This window comes from Bolinopsis microptera, chromosome 10 (genome assembly GCF_026151205.1).
Source record: "Bolinopsis microptera isolate Bmic1 chromosome 10, MBARI_Bmic_1.0, whole genome shotgun sequence".
NCBI classification, from domain to species: domain Eukaryota; kingdom Metazoa; phylum Ctenophora; class Tentaculata; order Lobata; family Bolinopsidae; genus Bolinopsis; species Bolinopsis microptera.
The window spans coordinates 17,443,330-17,460,084 of NC_087081.1; the positions used below are offsets into that span (position 1 = coordinate 17,443,330).

At 39.4% G+C, this 16,755-nt stretch overlaps 2 protein-coding genes across 3 annotated transcripts in view; both read left to right on the top strand.

Moving 5' to 3' along the window:
• The window catches only part of LOC134822453 (26S proteasome regulatory subunit 6B), a 47,918-nt gene extending 31,494 nt beyond the window's left edge, over nucleotides 1–16,424 (top strand). Inside the window, exons 1-11 of one of the 2 annotated variants that reach the window (XM_063833544.1) lie at nucleotides 1,454–1,457; nucleotides 11,321–11,374; nucleotides 11,530–11,643; nucleotides 11,821–11,996; nucleotides 12,094–12,227; nucleotides 12,712–12,798; nucleotides 14,098–14,200; nucleotides 14,323–14,554; nucleotides 14,958–15,068; nucleotides 15,837–15,950; nucleotides 16,086–16,424. In XM_063833544.1, coding sequence (XP_063689614.1) covers nucleotides 11,330–11,374; nucleotides 11,530–11,643; nucleotides 11,821–11,996; nucleotides 12,094–12,227; nucleotides 12,712–12,798; nucleotides 14,098–14,200; nucleotides 14,323–14,554; nucleotides 14,958–15,068; nucleotides 15,837–15,950; nucleotides 16,086–16,199 — 1,230 coding nt within the window. In that variant the 5' untranslated portion in view covers nucleotides 1,454–1,457; nucleotides 11,321–11,329 and the 3' untranslated portion in view covers nucleotides 16,200–16,424. Of the gene's footprint in view, nucleotides 1–1,453; nucleotides 1,458–11,320; nucleotides 11,375–11,529; nucleotides 11,644–11,820; nucleotides 11,997–12,093; nucleotides 12,228–12,711; nucleotides 12,799–14,097; nucleotides 14,201–14,322; nucleotides 14,555–14,957; nucleotides 15,069–15,836; nucleotides 15,951–16,085 lie in introns of those variants that run through there. The other variant, XM_063833545.1, reaches the window with a different exon arrangement.
• Nucleotides 514–2,785, top strand: LOC134822454 (uncharacterized). Its single transcript, XM_063833546.1, has 4 exons — nucleotides 514–810; nucleotides 972–1,068; nucleotides 1,540–1,776; nucleotides 1,982–2,785. The coding sequence occupies exons 1-4, from the start codon at nucleotides 711–713 to the stop codon at nucleotides 2,184–2,186; spliced, it is 639 nt and encodes a 212-aa protein (XP_063689616.1). The 5' UTR covers nucleotides 514–710; the 3' UTR covers nucleotides 2,187–2,785.
• Nucleotides 16,425–16,755: the final 331 nt, after the last annotated feature.

Sequence of the window (16,755 nt, forward strand, 5' to 3'; positions counted from 1 at the left end):
ACAATTTGACGACAACTGTCGATGAAATAAAATATAAACTACAGTTATGAGTTTATCCATTCACTATATTATTTTCCTTTCGCCCAAACTGTACTGTAAATCGTGGATTTTGATTACTGTGAAATGAATATAAAGTGCTCTCTTCAGTTAATCTTGGAGAGATTTCAAACACCAGGAAATGTTTTAAATAACTACCTCGTGGGGTGACCTATTTTTCTTACTTACTTGTACTTGAAAAGGTCTCCTCTGCGTCTGTTCATGTAAGTTAATTTTATGTCATTTCTTTTTTGAGATAAGGGGGCAATAACGTCTATGCTCTAAAATAAAGTTAACATAAAATTAAATTGTGATATTGTCTCAACATGGGACGGCAAACAAATACAGATATAGACTGTCAGGCTGACATGTGGCTGTTATTTGATGACTCTTATCTCTTATCTTGAATTCGATACCAACTGCTTACAGTTACATGCCAAAGTTTTTTCTAGCTTATTGTTTTACGGCTTCACTTCAAACGAAGATTTCTCCCTTTTGTTCTGTTTAATAATTATTTATTGGAGGACTTCGACGCGCCGCGCAAACTATCGTTTTTACCATTTACTAGATCGTTGCTCTTTTAATTCGCAGTGCAACGATCTGAAGGGTTGACATCATCAATCAAGATAAAAGTGAGATCAAGTCAATAACATTAACTGGCCCAGGCTGTTGGCATGATGAAAACCTTTACTTGGCTCGCTGTTGTAGCGATATTCCAAGTAGTTACCGTCATGGCTGAGGAATACTATTGGACCTATACCTGCGTTATTGAAGGTAAATCATTGTGGTTGGTTAAACGATTTTTCGGCAACTTCCAGTCAAAAAAACTGAATAATATTAATTGTTTTCAATTAATTTTGGCTTTTTAATTTTGGCTTTACTGTACTGCTTCAGCGTTATTTTAGTTTTACCATATCCTCAGTCCTCACCTTCAGGTTCGGATATAATCAGTGATAACTCTACCATTACCGATAAATGTACTGCTAGTGGAACTAATGGAGACGAAGCAAAAGCTGCTGCTTTCTGTCACCAGTCAGTTGTTTATGCAAAATTCCATTTTACAATTTACAACACCTTGTTAAATGTTAATTGTCGCATTGCCATTATTTTTATTAATCGGTCATATCAATTCATTTTCGATTTGTTTCTCAAACATTAGTACACATTAGTGAAGTCAATCCCGATCAAATTATTCAATCCCGGGATTTGGGAATCCCGACCAAAAAAATCCCGAGATTCCCGAAAGCAAATGGCGCTCATCAATCATCATGTTCAGGTCCCTTTCGTGTAAATTGTAATCAACTCATTTTCATACGGTGACTCGACTTTTAATTCTATAGTTGAACCTCTGTTGTAGTCAATTTATTCGAATATTTTAAGATTTACTGAAGTATGAAGTATAAGTTATAACACATTTATTGAAAATTCCCGAAAATCGGGAATTGAGAAAATTTCGGGAATCCCGAAGTCGGGATTGCCTTCACTAGTACACATCTCGTTCAGGCCGAACTACAATGAAGCAAACAACACTTTCTCGGAGTATGGATGTGGAGGATGTCCTGATAGTGCTGATAACGGCACCTGCCTATCTTGTGCAGCCTGGAACGAGACCGCCAGTATACAGGATAATAGCAACTGTAACTCTTACCACCCTCCTATCTTTACTTATAGTTGCTTTCAAGGAGGCATCTCTGTTAAGTGCAGCAATGGGTCTCTCTTACAGGACATTCACTGTTGGGGGTAAGTCTTTATATGTCACTATTTTACCTTTCCTAAAGAAGTAAGAACTTTCTGCGAGAGTAATAAGGCTGTCACTCAACTATTCTCGGGGAATTTGTACCCGCCCTCCTCCCCCCCCCCCCCCCCCCCTGCTGAACACCCCCTCCGCCTCCCTGCTGCACCCACCCCCCCCCCCCCCCACCCCTAAGACACGAATGCACCTCAGGCCGAAGCCGAGCTACAAGGAGAACAACGCAAACCTAACTGTGTGCGGGTGTGGATCGTGTGACACTGCTCATAGCCCCAATGCTACCTGGAAACTCGACGATTGTAAAACCTGCGATTACGAAAACTGCAATGGAGCCGAAGGGACAACCTTAATTTTAGCCTCAACAGTTGCTATTTTCTGGTTCTACGTTTACAGCTACTAGTACTAATTCAATTTAATGACCGATGGAAATTAACGATCGGCCAAATCTTAAGTAGCTCCTCGCTCGGCTGTCTTTCATGTTACCAAACTTTGTTTGACTCTCTTATATTTGGTTAATTCTACCATAAAGAGAGCAGTGGAATAATAGAGTAGCTCGTATTAATTGGGATTGGTATCTTTATGTGATATCCATCTACTAGTCTAACTTTTACCACTATGCTTTAAGTTTAAGGGGCCATCTACTTAGAGTTAGGACGTCCGCCAAAATTGCAGATTTTCAGACCACTCCCTGTCCGGGTGTGTCCGAATTTTCAAAACCACCCCCCTCCCGCGGACGTCCGGATTTCCAGCTACTCTTAAGAATACAAATAAAACCAACGTCCGGATTTTCAGAAACTACCTCCCCCTGTCCGGATTTGTCCGAAATTCCAAAACCACCCCCTCCCTCTTTGCCGGACGTCCTAAGTATATGGCCATATATAATATCAATAATACTTCATACTTGCTAATAAAACGCATTAACGTGCTCAATTGTGACATCTATTATGTATTAATTTAAACACTTTTCGCGATTAAATAATTCTCATGATCTTTAAATTTTTATAGAGCATAGAGTAATTTAAAAAGATAAACCAATGATTTTATTCTTCGTCATACTCATTTACCTGGGGACCCCAGGCTATTATGTTCATAAACATAAATAAAGATTCGGCGGAATGACAGGCTGAGCGCCGCCCAGTAACATACTTATATGCAAGCGGACATGATTATTTCATATTATTGTCAACGAGGTGTTCACTTGTCATACGTTGTAGACTATAGTGGCCACGATAGTGAAACGACAATGGGGGGCACGACGTGATTGACGGATGTTACTCGTCTAAATTTCTTCGAAGTAGCGCGCGCCGCTTTCTTCTCGAAATGTTATGGCAAGTGCTACGAAGTAGCGCGCCAGGCCAGACCATTAACAATGGTCAACGACGTGATACAACCCCCCGTGACATAGGGTTAAAATGCTCTCCTGGCAAGATATTGGCGGAAAACTGTCTCGATCACGTGACATGACTGTATAACAAAATCACTCTACACTCGACTGTCACGTGACTTATTCAATCCGATCTCTAGCCGGCCCTGAACGAATATTCGAAAACCTAACACTCTAATCTGATCCTAACCTTGTAGGTTTATTATATCATATATATATATATATATATATATATATTATGATTGGCTACTGGGACACGTCATACACACGGTTGGATTGTTAATTCGGTTGAAGTACCTTTACATCCATTATCACCATAATCTGAACATGATTTATTAAAAATTTGCAATATTGAAAACGAAAAATCTGAATAAACTGAAAATTTAGAAACTGAAAGCTGCACTCAATTGATATAAGAAGGCAAAAAGTTACTCATAACTGGCATGGTAAAAACTACAAATGAACAGCAGATTTATAAATCTGCTGATAAAAATTAGATAAAAGACATGGTAACTGATAAGAGTTTGAAATTACACGTAAGCAGATAAATTGTCTAAAATTTCTGTCGCAAATCAAGTTTATAGTGCATCATGAATTTAGGCCTATTCGATCAAAGTTATATTAGGAGATATTAGGAAAATAGTTCGGTCGGCCGGAAGGGAGTCCAGACTGAGTGTGGTGTGGAGGCAGGATCACCGAGAGACTCGAGATGCTTGTGAGAGTAGTGTACTCATCTAACCGCCATCCAGTAGGTGCCACCGGTAGAAATACATATATTATGATTGGCTACTGGGACACGTCATACACACGGTTGGATTGTTAATTCGGTTGAAGTACCTTTACATCCATTATCACCATAATCTGAACATGATTTATTAAAAATTTGCAATATTGAAAACGAAAAATCTGAATAAACTGAAAATTTTGAAACTGAAAGCTGCACTCAATTGATAGAAGGCAAAAAGTTACTCATAACTGGCATGGTAAAAACTACAAATGAACAGCAGATTTATAAATCTGCTGATAAAAATTAGATAAAAGACATGGTAACTGATAAGAGTTTGAAATTACACGTAAGCAGATAAATTGTCTAAAATTTCTGTCGCAAATCAAGTTTATAGTGCATCATGAAATATATATATTATATAGCCTACCAGAACGCGCACCGAGTTGGACTCAAATATTTTACGAGTATACCACCCGTTAAATCCTAACCCTAACCCAATCCGTAAGAAAACCATATGCTGAAACCCTAACCCTAACGAAAAATTATACCAACTTCCTTATATTATACTATACGGTCTTATCACGTGATCGCGGAGAAAGTTTTCCGCCAATATCTTGCTTGTCATACATTGTAGCGCGATGCACTACTGGGTCGCGCGCGCATCAAATAATGCTTCTCTTCGGTAGATCGGCGGGATGCACCACTGTGCTTCACCGAGCTGCGAAGGATTGACATCGTGAATCAAGTCATATGTTATATGTTGTATGACCCGCCGCGCACGATCAGTGCGCGGCTACCCTGTATTAGTGAAACGACCTTCGGGTCACGACTTGACGGATGTTACTCGTCTAAATTTCTTCGAAGTAGCGCGCGCCGCTTTCTTCTCGAAATGGCCCGATGGCAAGTGCTACGAAGTAGCGGGCGCCGGGCCAAACCATTAACAATGGTCAAGGTCACGACGTGATACAATTTTTTGCCAGGTAGGGAAACATTTTAGGGAGCATTATAACCGAACCCTATTTCATGGGGATGATTCGGAATCCGCAACAAACGGCAACCCTTACTGGAAGTGTTGTTGTCATTCGTATTTTGACCTGCCGCGCACGAACTGCGCCACGATAAGCCACATATTTGATGAATTGTTTTACATATTTTTATTTTGTAAAATGTGCTAAGATTAAATTTCTTGTTTGATTGAATTTCTTGTTTTATTGATCTCTTTGTTTGCATCACGTGGTGACCCCCACTGTTGCTTCACTGTAGAGTTTCGACGATACAGGGGGAGCCGCGCACTCGTGCGCGGCGGGTCATACAACGTATGACAACTCTTTGTGACATTACTTCCCCTTCAGCCTCTACTACTCACTTTATTGCCTCATGTTCTTGACGGATGTTACTCGTCTAAATTTCTTCGAAGTAGCGTGCGCCGCTTTCTTCTCGATGGCAAGTGCTACGAAGTAGCGCGCGCCGGGCCAGATCATTAACAATGGTCAACTCATGTTCTGGACGTCATTATCTTTAGTTTAGTTGAGAATTCTCAACACCCACTTTCAAGTCGAGTACTTTCGACCCACTTAGTCCACATGTTCACCTAACCATGTGCTTTCGCGCCACTTCGGGAGCGCTTGTTTCACAAGTCAAGAAAAGCCTTTTTACCGCCGTGAGGCGGGCGCGCCCTACTGCAAGCGCAAGGGCTCTGGATAGAGCAAGTCCACATGCTTTGCAAACTTACAGCACGGTATTTGTAAGTTCCTAATACTCGCCAAAGATGGTTCCTCTAGTCAATCGTAGGAGAAGAGAAAGCTTAACAACAATTTAGATGGCTAAAATTTTGTTTTGATATTAGTAGGTCCTAGTATTTATCCCTATTGTCTGTGGTCTGAAAGTTTAAAGATAACTCTCCTTAAATTATTTTAATGCAGTCACTCAAATGAGTTTTATACCAGGACACTTCAACAAAGACACATATTCTGCCCACGATAAGGGGCCATAATTGATTCAATTATGGAACTGTATAGAATTATTATTAATATTCCCAATACATTTTTTTAAACAATATACACGGATAATTTCAACGATGGTAATTGTCTAGCTATAACATTAGACACCCTCGAAAATAAATATTTTGAAATACTTGTTGGGTGAACATGGCTTTCTCTACATTCAGGACTCTTTGGTTGTACTCACGTTTTTGTTCTTCTCGACTCTCGTGAGTTTTGTCCTTGACTGCTAATTGGATTGTGAAAGGACACACAACTAACAAGGCAAGGAATGTCTGGGCCTTAAACCTTCTTCTTTTGATTGGTCGGCGTCGACTGTAAGCCTTCCTTGCGGTGGCTTTCACAACGCGTCCCCATTCTCCAACTCCTGCTGCTGGAGAGAGAGACTCCCAAATTATATACCATAAATATATTATACATAGATATCGACAACAGACTCCGAGAGTCTTGAAGTGCTGTTACCACCGCCCCTGGTGCAACCCCTTACGGGTTAACGATGGGGAGACAGGGACTTCCAGGGACGGTCAGTGCCTATAAAACTGCAAGATGTCCTATATGTGTTAGTGGTTGATGGGATCCTCGAAAAGATCCTCCTTTAGTAGTCTATTGGTTGCCTCGATAAATTTTATAACCGTACTAATTCTAGCTGATACTATGTCTTCCCAGGTTAGAAATATATTACCGAAAATTCTTAGCCTAATGGTCATGTATCCTATACAGTGACACATGAAGTGTTCCGAGGTTTCTTCCTCTTCTGGACAGTGTTCACAACGGGGGGATGTGAAATTGTTTGCCTTGTATTGGAAGTAGGCTAGGGGGCTATGTCCTGTGAAGAGCCAGGTTAGCCATCTTTGATGATTTCCTGCAAGTCCAAGATTCCTGTATTTATATTTGGTGAGTAGGATTGTTAGTGGTATTTTCCCTTTCTCGCTCAGTGCCGTGTTCCTGTATCTACGAAGATGAATTCCGTGTAAATACTCCTTTACTGCCGTCTTAATTGCTCCTTCGGATATGCTGATGAAGGGTTCAGGACCTAAAGCGATTGTGAGTGATCCTTCTCTGGCTAGTTCATCAGCTCTTTCGTTTCCTGGAATACCTGCATGTCCTGGGACCCACCTGACATTGACTGAGTGTGTTTGTCCTAGTTTGTTAAGGTAGTTAATGGTATCAAGAACTAAGTTAGATGTGACCGTGTGGTGTGTGACTGCTAGGATTGCTGCCTGTGAATCTGAAAAGAATGTTATACTCCCAGGTTCTGAAATATTGATAGTTGCCCAGTGAGCTGATGTGTTGAGAGCAAACAGTTCACACTGGTATACCGTTGCATTAGTGCCTAGGTGGAAACTTTGTCTCTGGACCTCGCTTGCGTTTCTTATTACGCAGTAACCTGCACCTGAGAACTGTTCTATTTTTGAGCCGTCTGTGAAAATAGCCCAGTGTGTTGCTGGGGTGATTCCGACCTGCTGTGTTGCTTTAGACCGCTCCTGTATTATTGTTTTAAACTTCCGATCCAAGACTGTGGTAGTTTCGATAATGTCCGTAATTTTACATTTCATCGCTGGTATGGTTGACATAGCTTTGTCCAGATTGTATGCATGGGACTTACAGTTTCCTGTTCTGCTAAACTGGTAGTTAGAATTCCAATTACCGTTAATTTTGAGTCTCCGAGCTGAAAGTATGGCCAGTTCCTTGAGTTTTAGATCAATGGGTTTGATTCCTGCCATGATTTCCAAGTTTTCTAGTGGTGTACTTTTGAGTCCTCTTGATATCATGATACTAGCGTGTCTCTGAATTGCCTGCATCTTGGTCTTTAGGTATTGGGCTTCGTCTATTCTATGCTGCCATGCGAATGCAGCGTAACCTAGAGAAGGGAGAATAATTTGGTTATATATCCATCTCGTCCCTGTAGGTGTAATACCCCACGTTTTGCCAACTGCTCTGTTGCATGCCTGAAGATGTTGTACCGCTTTGTTACATTTCACCTGAATATGCTTCCCCCATGATAGTTTGCTGTCAATGGTTACTCCTAGATAGACTGTATCAGTTACCTGAGGGACCTGATTATTACCTACCATTAGTGGGTTAGTAAGCATATTATCCCTTTTATTTGTAAAAAGGATTGCCTTAGATTTTAACGCACTAAGTTTGAGACCTTTACTGGCACACCACCTGTTGATGTTAGTTAGATGCCGTTGAGAAATTTCCTGAACCGTAGTTTTACAAATTCCGCTGATTAGTATTACCAGGTCGTCCGCAAAGGCTTGGACAAAACTAGTGTGTATTCCTAGTGAGCTGAGGAAAGTGTCCAGCGTTATGTTCCATAGAAGTGGGGACAGAACTCCTCCTTGTGGACTTCCTTTAGTTGCTTTCTTTGTGGTATCGTGACCACAGTATGTGACTGTGATCATCCTGTTACTTACCATGTAGTAGATCCAGTTTGTGATTGTTTCCGGAATCCCTGCTTGTAACAGTGCATCTTTGATTGCCTGAAAACTAATTGCATCAAATGCCTGTTCGATATCAAGAAAGATTCCAAGAGCATAATTTCCTGTTGCCACGGCGTCCTCAATTTTCCTTGTTAGTATATGTATTGCTGATTCTGTTGATTTCCCTTTCCTGAAACCGTGTTGACTCTTAGTAAGTTTCGCTGGGATCTTGAGGTCCTGTTCGAGATACCAGAGGATAAGTCGTTCTAGAAGTTTCTGGAAACAGGATGTTAGTGAAATTATCCTGAATGCCTTGGGGTTTGTGTAATCTGGTTTTCCAGGCTTCGGGATTACACAACCTGTTGTTGATTGCCACGAGGTTGGTGTACAGCTTAGAGCTAATGAATGGTGGAAAATCATTCTTAGAGGGTCCTTTATTTTATTCCAAGCTTTTATGATCATCTCATTTCTAATTCCGTCTGGACCTGGTGATTTGTTCATGTTAAGATCTTTTACTGCCCGATTCAAGCGATGTGGTGCCGTAATCTTGAGAATCATTGCAACATCTGGTGCACTCTGCTGTGTTGGCAGGGCTGGGCTACCGTCCGATGGTATGAGAGCATCGGTGAGTACCTGTAGAGTTTCCTGGGGTGAGTTAGTTAAAGTACCGTCTGGTTTCCTTAAACTATTGAGCGAGCCTTGTGTTCCATTATTTCCTAGAACTTTATGGATACGTGATAAAGCAGGGATCTTGGTAATATTTCCTGTGAATTGTTTCCAATTTTGTCTTTTCGCCGTTCTGATGAGGTTTGCATATCGTCTGTTAGCTTCAGCATAAAGTTCCCAGTCCGGGCTGTTTCTCTTTCTGTCCGGCCTTAAACCTATTGCACACACCGAAACACTAGTCCAGATGAGTTATTGGACCAGATAACAATTGTTGGCAGCGATAAAGGGTTGTTACTATGGATTCCAGTCTTGTTGTGACAAAAAGTTTACATTATAATATACTTATGTTTATGACATGTGTAATTAAAGGATATAAATTGCAACTTGAAAGTGGACATTATTTATTGGAGGGCTGGCGAAAGATTATGGCATTTGTATCAATGGTTATAAGAAGCTAAAGAAATGTATTAAAAACTTCATTATACTTCAGTCTCAATTTCTATTTTTAAATACAAAAATATAGATTCATTCTAATAAAAAATTTCTCCAAGCTTCCACTCTAGTTTTCACTACAATCGCTTGTTGAGTTGAAATGGAAGAAATAGTTCTTGTGCCTAAACTGTACTATTTTGACTTACTTGACTTACTTCGACTTAGGGCAGCTTCAATGTCTGCGCAAAAAGTAAAGTAAAATAAAATTTATGACATCACATCATCACACATGTCTACAAACTATCATCGCACTGTGTGAAAAAATATATAATACATATTTCCCCACCAACATTAATTAATTATCAAATACAATATTTAAAAACAATTTCATCAAAAACATTATCCTATTTTAAAAACTTCCCAGTGGAATAAAGATTTATAAAACGCTTCTTTGCCACATAAGGATGGAACCAAAGATAATTGTTATATTTCTCTTTATTGTTGTGTTTCTCTTTAGATGTGACTTTTCTCCAGATCTGTCTATCCAGCATGAATTTGTTAATCTCTTTGCTGTCGTCAAGCCCCGTGCCCCCCCCCCCCCCATCCCCCCCCCCCCCCCCGCAGAATGTCTTCATACACAAGGTGTGGTCTTTCCCTACGCCGATGTAGGGATTCCCTAAGGTGTCCATCTACATTATTGTTGGTCTATGTTGGGTGCCACTATGGAGGGTCTGAGTGACAGTCCATGTTTCAGAGCCATATTGACTTGGATGGACTCGACTGTAGACTGGAACAGTCATACCTTGAGATCTCTACCCATACCAGACTTCCATCTGTTTCATTGAAAACTTATTCATTGATCTTCATCTGGTGACATTCTGCCCAAGCCTTAGCTTTTCTAACTTCAAAGCCTTTCTCAGAACTCTTCATTCTACTACCCAGGTATACAAAGTCCTCGACTTTTTCTATATTCTTCTCACTCGCTGCCGATATTGTCTGAATATCATGATCTCTAATGTTGATTCCATGTACTTAGTTTCCGCTCGTTAAGGTGGAGTCAGACTGAATTGGCCGCCAGTTCCAAACTCTTGAGGAAATCTTGGGCTTCTGCAACACTATCCGTGATTAGAGCAAGGTCGTCAGCAAAGTCTGCATCAGTGACTTTTACAGTCGGATGGCGCTGGCTTCTTCTAGGCTGGAGGGTAAATCCAAAGTCCTTACTTCTAGGTTACTTGCTTACTCTCTAGGGCAACTGTCATTTAATGTAATCAATTACAATTATGAAAATATGGACTATAAATTTTTCAGCCACTCCGTGGCCAAGGTGACTATTTCATTATGTTTCACCCTCAATTCCATACCATAATGTATCGAGCTTTGCTGATTATATTACTGAGGTATTATTAGTTATTCATTAGTTATTCATAATTGCCAAAAAAGTGGGAATAAAATTATCGTCTGTGAGTCCAGAACTCGCATCCTGCAGATTGGAGGAGAATGCATTAACCTATTGAGCCACGCGATCATGTTCAAGTGTGTAATATTTATATCTATAATCCTATGGGACTTTTTAGCGCGTTCTGCTGAATGCGCGACTAGAAAAAGTAGTCGACTAGAAATTAAGTAGTCAGATTCTTAGGAATCTGGAGGAATTTCTAGGAAGTAGTGGGCATATTTGCCGCGCGTTTTTTTTTGCACCTTTTTTGTCCCAAGAATCAACAAGGATCTAGCTAGATCGAACATATGCGCTCAATTCGAACGTCTTGAGAACCCCTGATAGCAACTAATTTTAAATTAATTTGAATATTCTTTTGTTGACAAAAATCAGTCAATTCTGACTATGGAAACATTATGACTAGGATTTAAATTCCTCACTTTTAGTCACTGTGTACTATTTGTAGGGCTGAAATGGAAGAAATAGGTGTTATTGTACCTAAACCGACTCCGATAACTGTAAGTCTCATTACATATGGGATCTTTCACATTTTAAATAAGCCAGATGCTATTTTACACATAAGTAAGCATTTTAAAATCCTTTCAAAAGTTTGGTACAATTTCTTTTATCTTCTTTGTGGTTAATTTGTGTGGTTAACACAACACTACTCAAGTCGGAGAAGTCATTTGACAAGCTAGACAAGCTCGACCAGAATGATTTGTATACTATGTACAAAAAACTACAGCAACAATTAGAGTTTCTCAATGTGCAGGAGGAGTATATAAAAGTTAGTTCTTTAATTTTTATGTCAAAATTTGTATACATTTTTAATTTCTTTGCTGTCTTTTCTTTTTGGGATGATTAATGATGATAATGGATGGGAAACATAACTCACACTGTGTATCAACACATCATGCATTAACAATTGCTTTGTAATGTGTATTATCAATGTGAATCTAACTAGGACGAGCAGAAGAACTTGAAGAGAGAATACAAGCGAGCTCAGGAAGAAGTGAAGCGTATCCAGTCAGTACCACTTGTTATAGGACAGTTTCTGGAGGCTGTGGATCAAAACACGGCTATTGTGGGTGCTACTACTGGCAGTAACCAATATGTCAGGATACTGAGTACCCTTGACAGGTGAACACAGCAATCATACTTCAGGGTTCTACGTGTGGTATTTCACAACATTGACAATGATTAGAGTCCAGTGGAAGCTAATGTTGTTATATCCCAGGGAGCTCTTGAAACCGTCAGCATCAGTCGCACTACACAAACACTCCAACGCGCTGGTAGACATACTGCCCCCTGAAGCGGACAGTAGTATTGCTATGTTGCAAGCTCACGAGAAACCTGATGTCGCTTACTCAGGTTAAATAACGGCATATATTTCCATTTCAAAAAATCTGTTATTATATCTCGACTGTACACGAAAACACTTTCGTATCCGGTCATAGTTGATCAATGGAAAAATAACTTTACTTAGTTTACTGATTTAAGGAAGGGAGAAAGCTTCCTGGTGTGAAGCTTCCCCCCCCCCCCCCCCCCCCTCAGCAGTGGGGGGATCGGATGGGGGCCAAACCATGACCATTTATTCCTCATTTTTGTACAGCCTTAAAAACAGCTAAAACTTGAGTTGTGATAAAATAAGCATTATGTTCGCCGTCCTCTAATTAGCAAGTACAGCTATATTTCAGTTCAATATAATATGGTACATCAGAAATATTGATTTTTCGATTTTTTGCGAAAAATTATGACCATTTTGCCCATTCATTCGACTTTTGATCGAATTGGCACGAGCATTTCGATGGGCTTAACGTTTTTAAATGTTTCATTTTATTATAGTTTACTTCAGATATCGGAGGTATGGACATACAGAAGCAAGAAATAAGAGAGGCGGTGGAGTTACCACTAACACACTTCGAACTCTACAAACAAATAGGTACGTTCTCACGCTAATAGGTACATTCTCACGCTGATAGGTACGTTCTCACGCTAATAGGTACATTCTCACGCTAATAGGTACATTCTCACGCTGATACTCAAGTTACTTACTAATTACTTCATTTCTCGAATTAGCTATGTTCCAAAGTTTTCTAGTGATTACTCATTAGCCTTTGTGCCAGAAACACGAAGTTTTGTAAACACGAAAGTTTTGTAGCCATGTTCTTTTTGACTCCAAAAAAGTGTATGTGATAATTCGCAATTATGATTTATTATCTGATTTTCATAAAATAACGTTCTTATTTTGTTCATTGTTCATGAGTCGCTTTAGATGGCTTGAACTGAATCTTTGGATTTTGAGTTCTCTTTGGCTATAAAGAGATGTATAAATTTCTAGTTATTATTATTTTTATTACAACAGTATAGTTAGTGTAGTTCACTACAACACTACAACAGTAAAGTTAGTATAGTTCACTACAACACTACAACACTATAGTTAATATAGTTCACTACAACACTACAACAGTATAGTTAGTATAGTTCACTACAACACTACAACAGTATAGTTAGTATAGTTCACTACAACACTACAACAGTATAGTTAATATAGTTCACTACAACACTATAGTTAGTATAGTTCACTACAACACTACAACACTATAGTTAGTATAGTTCACTACAACACTACAACAGTATAGTTAGTATAGTTCACTACAACACTACAACAGTATAGTTAGTATAGTTCACTACAACACTACAACAGTATAGTTAGTATAGTTCACTACAACACTACAACAGTGTAGTTAGTATAGTTCACTAAAACACTACAACAGTGTAGTTAGTATAGTTCACTACAACACTACAACAGTATAGTTAGTATAGTTCACTACAACACTACAACAGTATAGTTAGTATAGTTCACTACAACACTACAACAGTGTAGTTAGTATAGTTCACTAAAACACTACAACAGTGTAGTTAGTATAGTTCACTACAACACTACAACAGTATAGTTAGTATGGTTCACTACAACACTACAACAGTATAGTTAGTATAGTTCACTACAACACTACAACAGTATAGTTAGTATAGTTCACTACAACACTATAGTTAGTATAGTTAGTATAGTTCACTACAACACTACAACAGTATAGTTAGTATGGTTCACTACAACACTACAACAGTATAGTTAGTATAGTTCACTACAACACTACAACAGTATAGTTAGTATAGTTCACTACAACACTACAACAGTATAGTTAGTATAGTTCACTACAACACTACAACACTACAACAGGTATCGACCCCCCACGTGGTGTACTGATGCACGGTCCCCCGGGTTGTGGCAAAACTATGTTAGCTAAAGCAGTCGCTCACCACACTACTGCTGCCTTTATCAGGTTACTGTCAAAATAATACGCATATTTTTACTGATTACTTAGTTGATAACAAAAACAGTTTTGTTTTGGAGACTATAACTTTTGTATGTTAGAATCTATTTATTTATTTATTTATTTATCAGGGTTGTTGGTTCTGAATTTGTGCAGAAATACCTAGGAGAAGGTCCCCGAATGGTGCGTGATGTCTTTAGACTAGCCAAAGAGAACGCCCCTGCCATTATATTTATCGACGAGATTGACGCTATTGCAACCAAGAGATTTGATGCTCAGACCGGTGCTGATCGTGAGGTTCAGAGGATTCTGCTCGAGCTATTGAATCAGATGGACGGTTTCGACCAGAATGTTAACGTCAAGGTAATTTGTCAGCTGATTGTTGATTGGAATTTACCCAATTGTCTTATCATGCTTTCTTATCACGCTTTGACAAGCATAATTTCGTAGAGTTTAAGCGACTACTCGAGTCTAGAAACGCGCGCTGCGTCTTTGCGTGTATTTTGACGGAAGGCGCATGTATTGCTAAACATATCAATAAAATATTGTTTTGTCACTTGTACGCACCGTTTTTACGCGCGATTATAGAAATCACATAGTCCCGTCTTTGTTGTTATCGCTAAGAATGGTGGCTGCTTACCCAGCTGTGGCCTTATCTTAGGCATTAGGGCAACCATCGTCTACTTGTATTGGAAGTTGGATAACGATTAAGTAGTCTACGTTGCCCTAACAGTTCAAGGTTTATATGAAGATGACAATATTCCAGGTAATCATGGCTACGAACAGAGCAGACACGTTGGATCCAGCGCTCTTGAGGCCCGGCAGATTGGACCGAAAGATTGAGTTCCCCCTTCCCGACAGACGACAAAAGAGATTGGTGAGTTAAGCTAACCTAAGTCGATCTGATAATTATAATGGTTGGTTTTTACTGTTGTCCAGAACCGATCCCTGCCGATCTACTAGGTGCCATCTACTTAGGACGTCCGCCAAAATCGCAGATTTTCAGACAACCCCCTCCCCCTGTGTGTCCAAATTTTCAAAACCACCCCTGGATTTCCAGCTACTCTTAAGAGTACAAATAAAACCAACTCAAATTCATTGTTAATAAAATGTGTAGTTACTTAAAATAATTAAGTAATTAATTAAATAATTAAAGTAATTAGTGTCAAAGAGTTGAAATAAATGGGACTTTTTCGTTAATTCTGCCAAAATTTCCGGACATCCGGATTTTCAGAAACCACCCCGCCCCCTGTCCGGATTTGTCCGAAATTCCAAAACCACCCACCCTCCCTATTTGCCGGACGTTGACTTGGAGCAGGATTTTAAAACTTCTCACATGACAGTGGTCATACTGTTAACAATAAAATATAATTTAACAATGTGAACATGGCCCCTGCACGTGAGCCATTCTTGCTTAAATACTTGTAGGATTTATCAACACAAAGGCAGTTTTAACAGTGTCCCGTATAAGTTATTTTAACAATGTCTACTCGCACAGTAATTCCCAAAGAACGGATCGAGGCTTCTTTTAGGGCCTATTAAGTATTTACTCTCGTCGACTTAACAAAAAAAGCCCAGAATAGAAAATAAATATATCCGCCAAAGCTTAATCTGACGTTTTCTAGAAATCTAACAACTTGTTCAGGTGTTCAGTACGATTACTGGTCAGATGAACCTGTCGGATGAGGTGGATTTAGAAGATTACGTTGCGAGGCCTGACAAGATCTCGGGTGCTGACATTAACTCAATCTGCCAAGAGGTTCAGTACTTACATCTTATTTACTGATCAACTGATCAGAATCAATTAGAATCAATCGAATAAGAAATCTGCTGTCCATTTCTGAATTCTGGAATATGTGATGATTTGTTTGATTTTAAACCGTTTTATTTTCAGGCCGGCATGCAGGCTGTCCGTGAGAATAGGTACGTCGTCTTACCAAAAGACTTTGAGAAAGCTTACAAAAATGTCATAAGAAAAGATGAACAAGAATGCGACTTTTATAAATAGCTCTTTTGAGCCCCAATGGACAGACCACTTATACTGTTCTCTTTATTTGTAGTCTATATTTAGTCACCGGTTGACTTGAAATTTCTGCCGAACATTGCATTAAACGTTCCTTTCACTCCGTTTTGGGATTAGAACTAACCGGCAGCTTTTCGAAATAATTTGTATATTGTACTTTACAAGCATTGTTATTGTAATAACTATGTATTAGAGATTGAAATCCTCAAATTTTTGTATTATAATGTATGATATAACAACCGAAGTAGAGAAGAAACTCTAACATTACTCTCCCGACTTCCGTTAAAATAGACAAATAGTTGTTTCCTGCATAAGATGGCGTCCCGGGGGCCTGCGGAGCATATTCCGCCACTCAAACGTTCATGTCAAGACTAATTAGCAAATTGGTAGCAATGCTACTTGATGGTGGCCTGTGTTTGACGTCAGCATTATCCTATGATAATATGAGTTATGGGGTCCCGGACCCTGAGTTATCACACGTCTCATTATGCTCACATGTTCTCCAGTACTCTGCTACTGGAGTAATGGATCTCTTTGATTT

Coding starts and splice junctions, on each gene's coding strand:
- LOC134822454 (XM_063833546.1), top strand. CDS start 711: ATGATGAAAACCTTTACTTGGCTCGCTGTTGTAGCGATATTCCAAGTA. Junction 811..971: donor CTATACCTGCGTTATTGAAG/GTAAATCATTGT, acceptor CCTCACCTTCAG/GTTCGGATATAATCAGTGAT. Junction 1,777..1,981: donor CAGGACATTCACTGTTGGGG/GTAAGTCTTTAT, acceptor AATGCACCTCAG/GCCGAAGCCGAGCTACAAGG.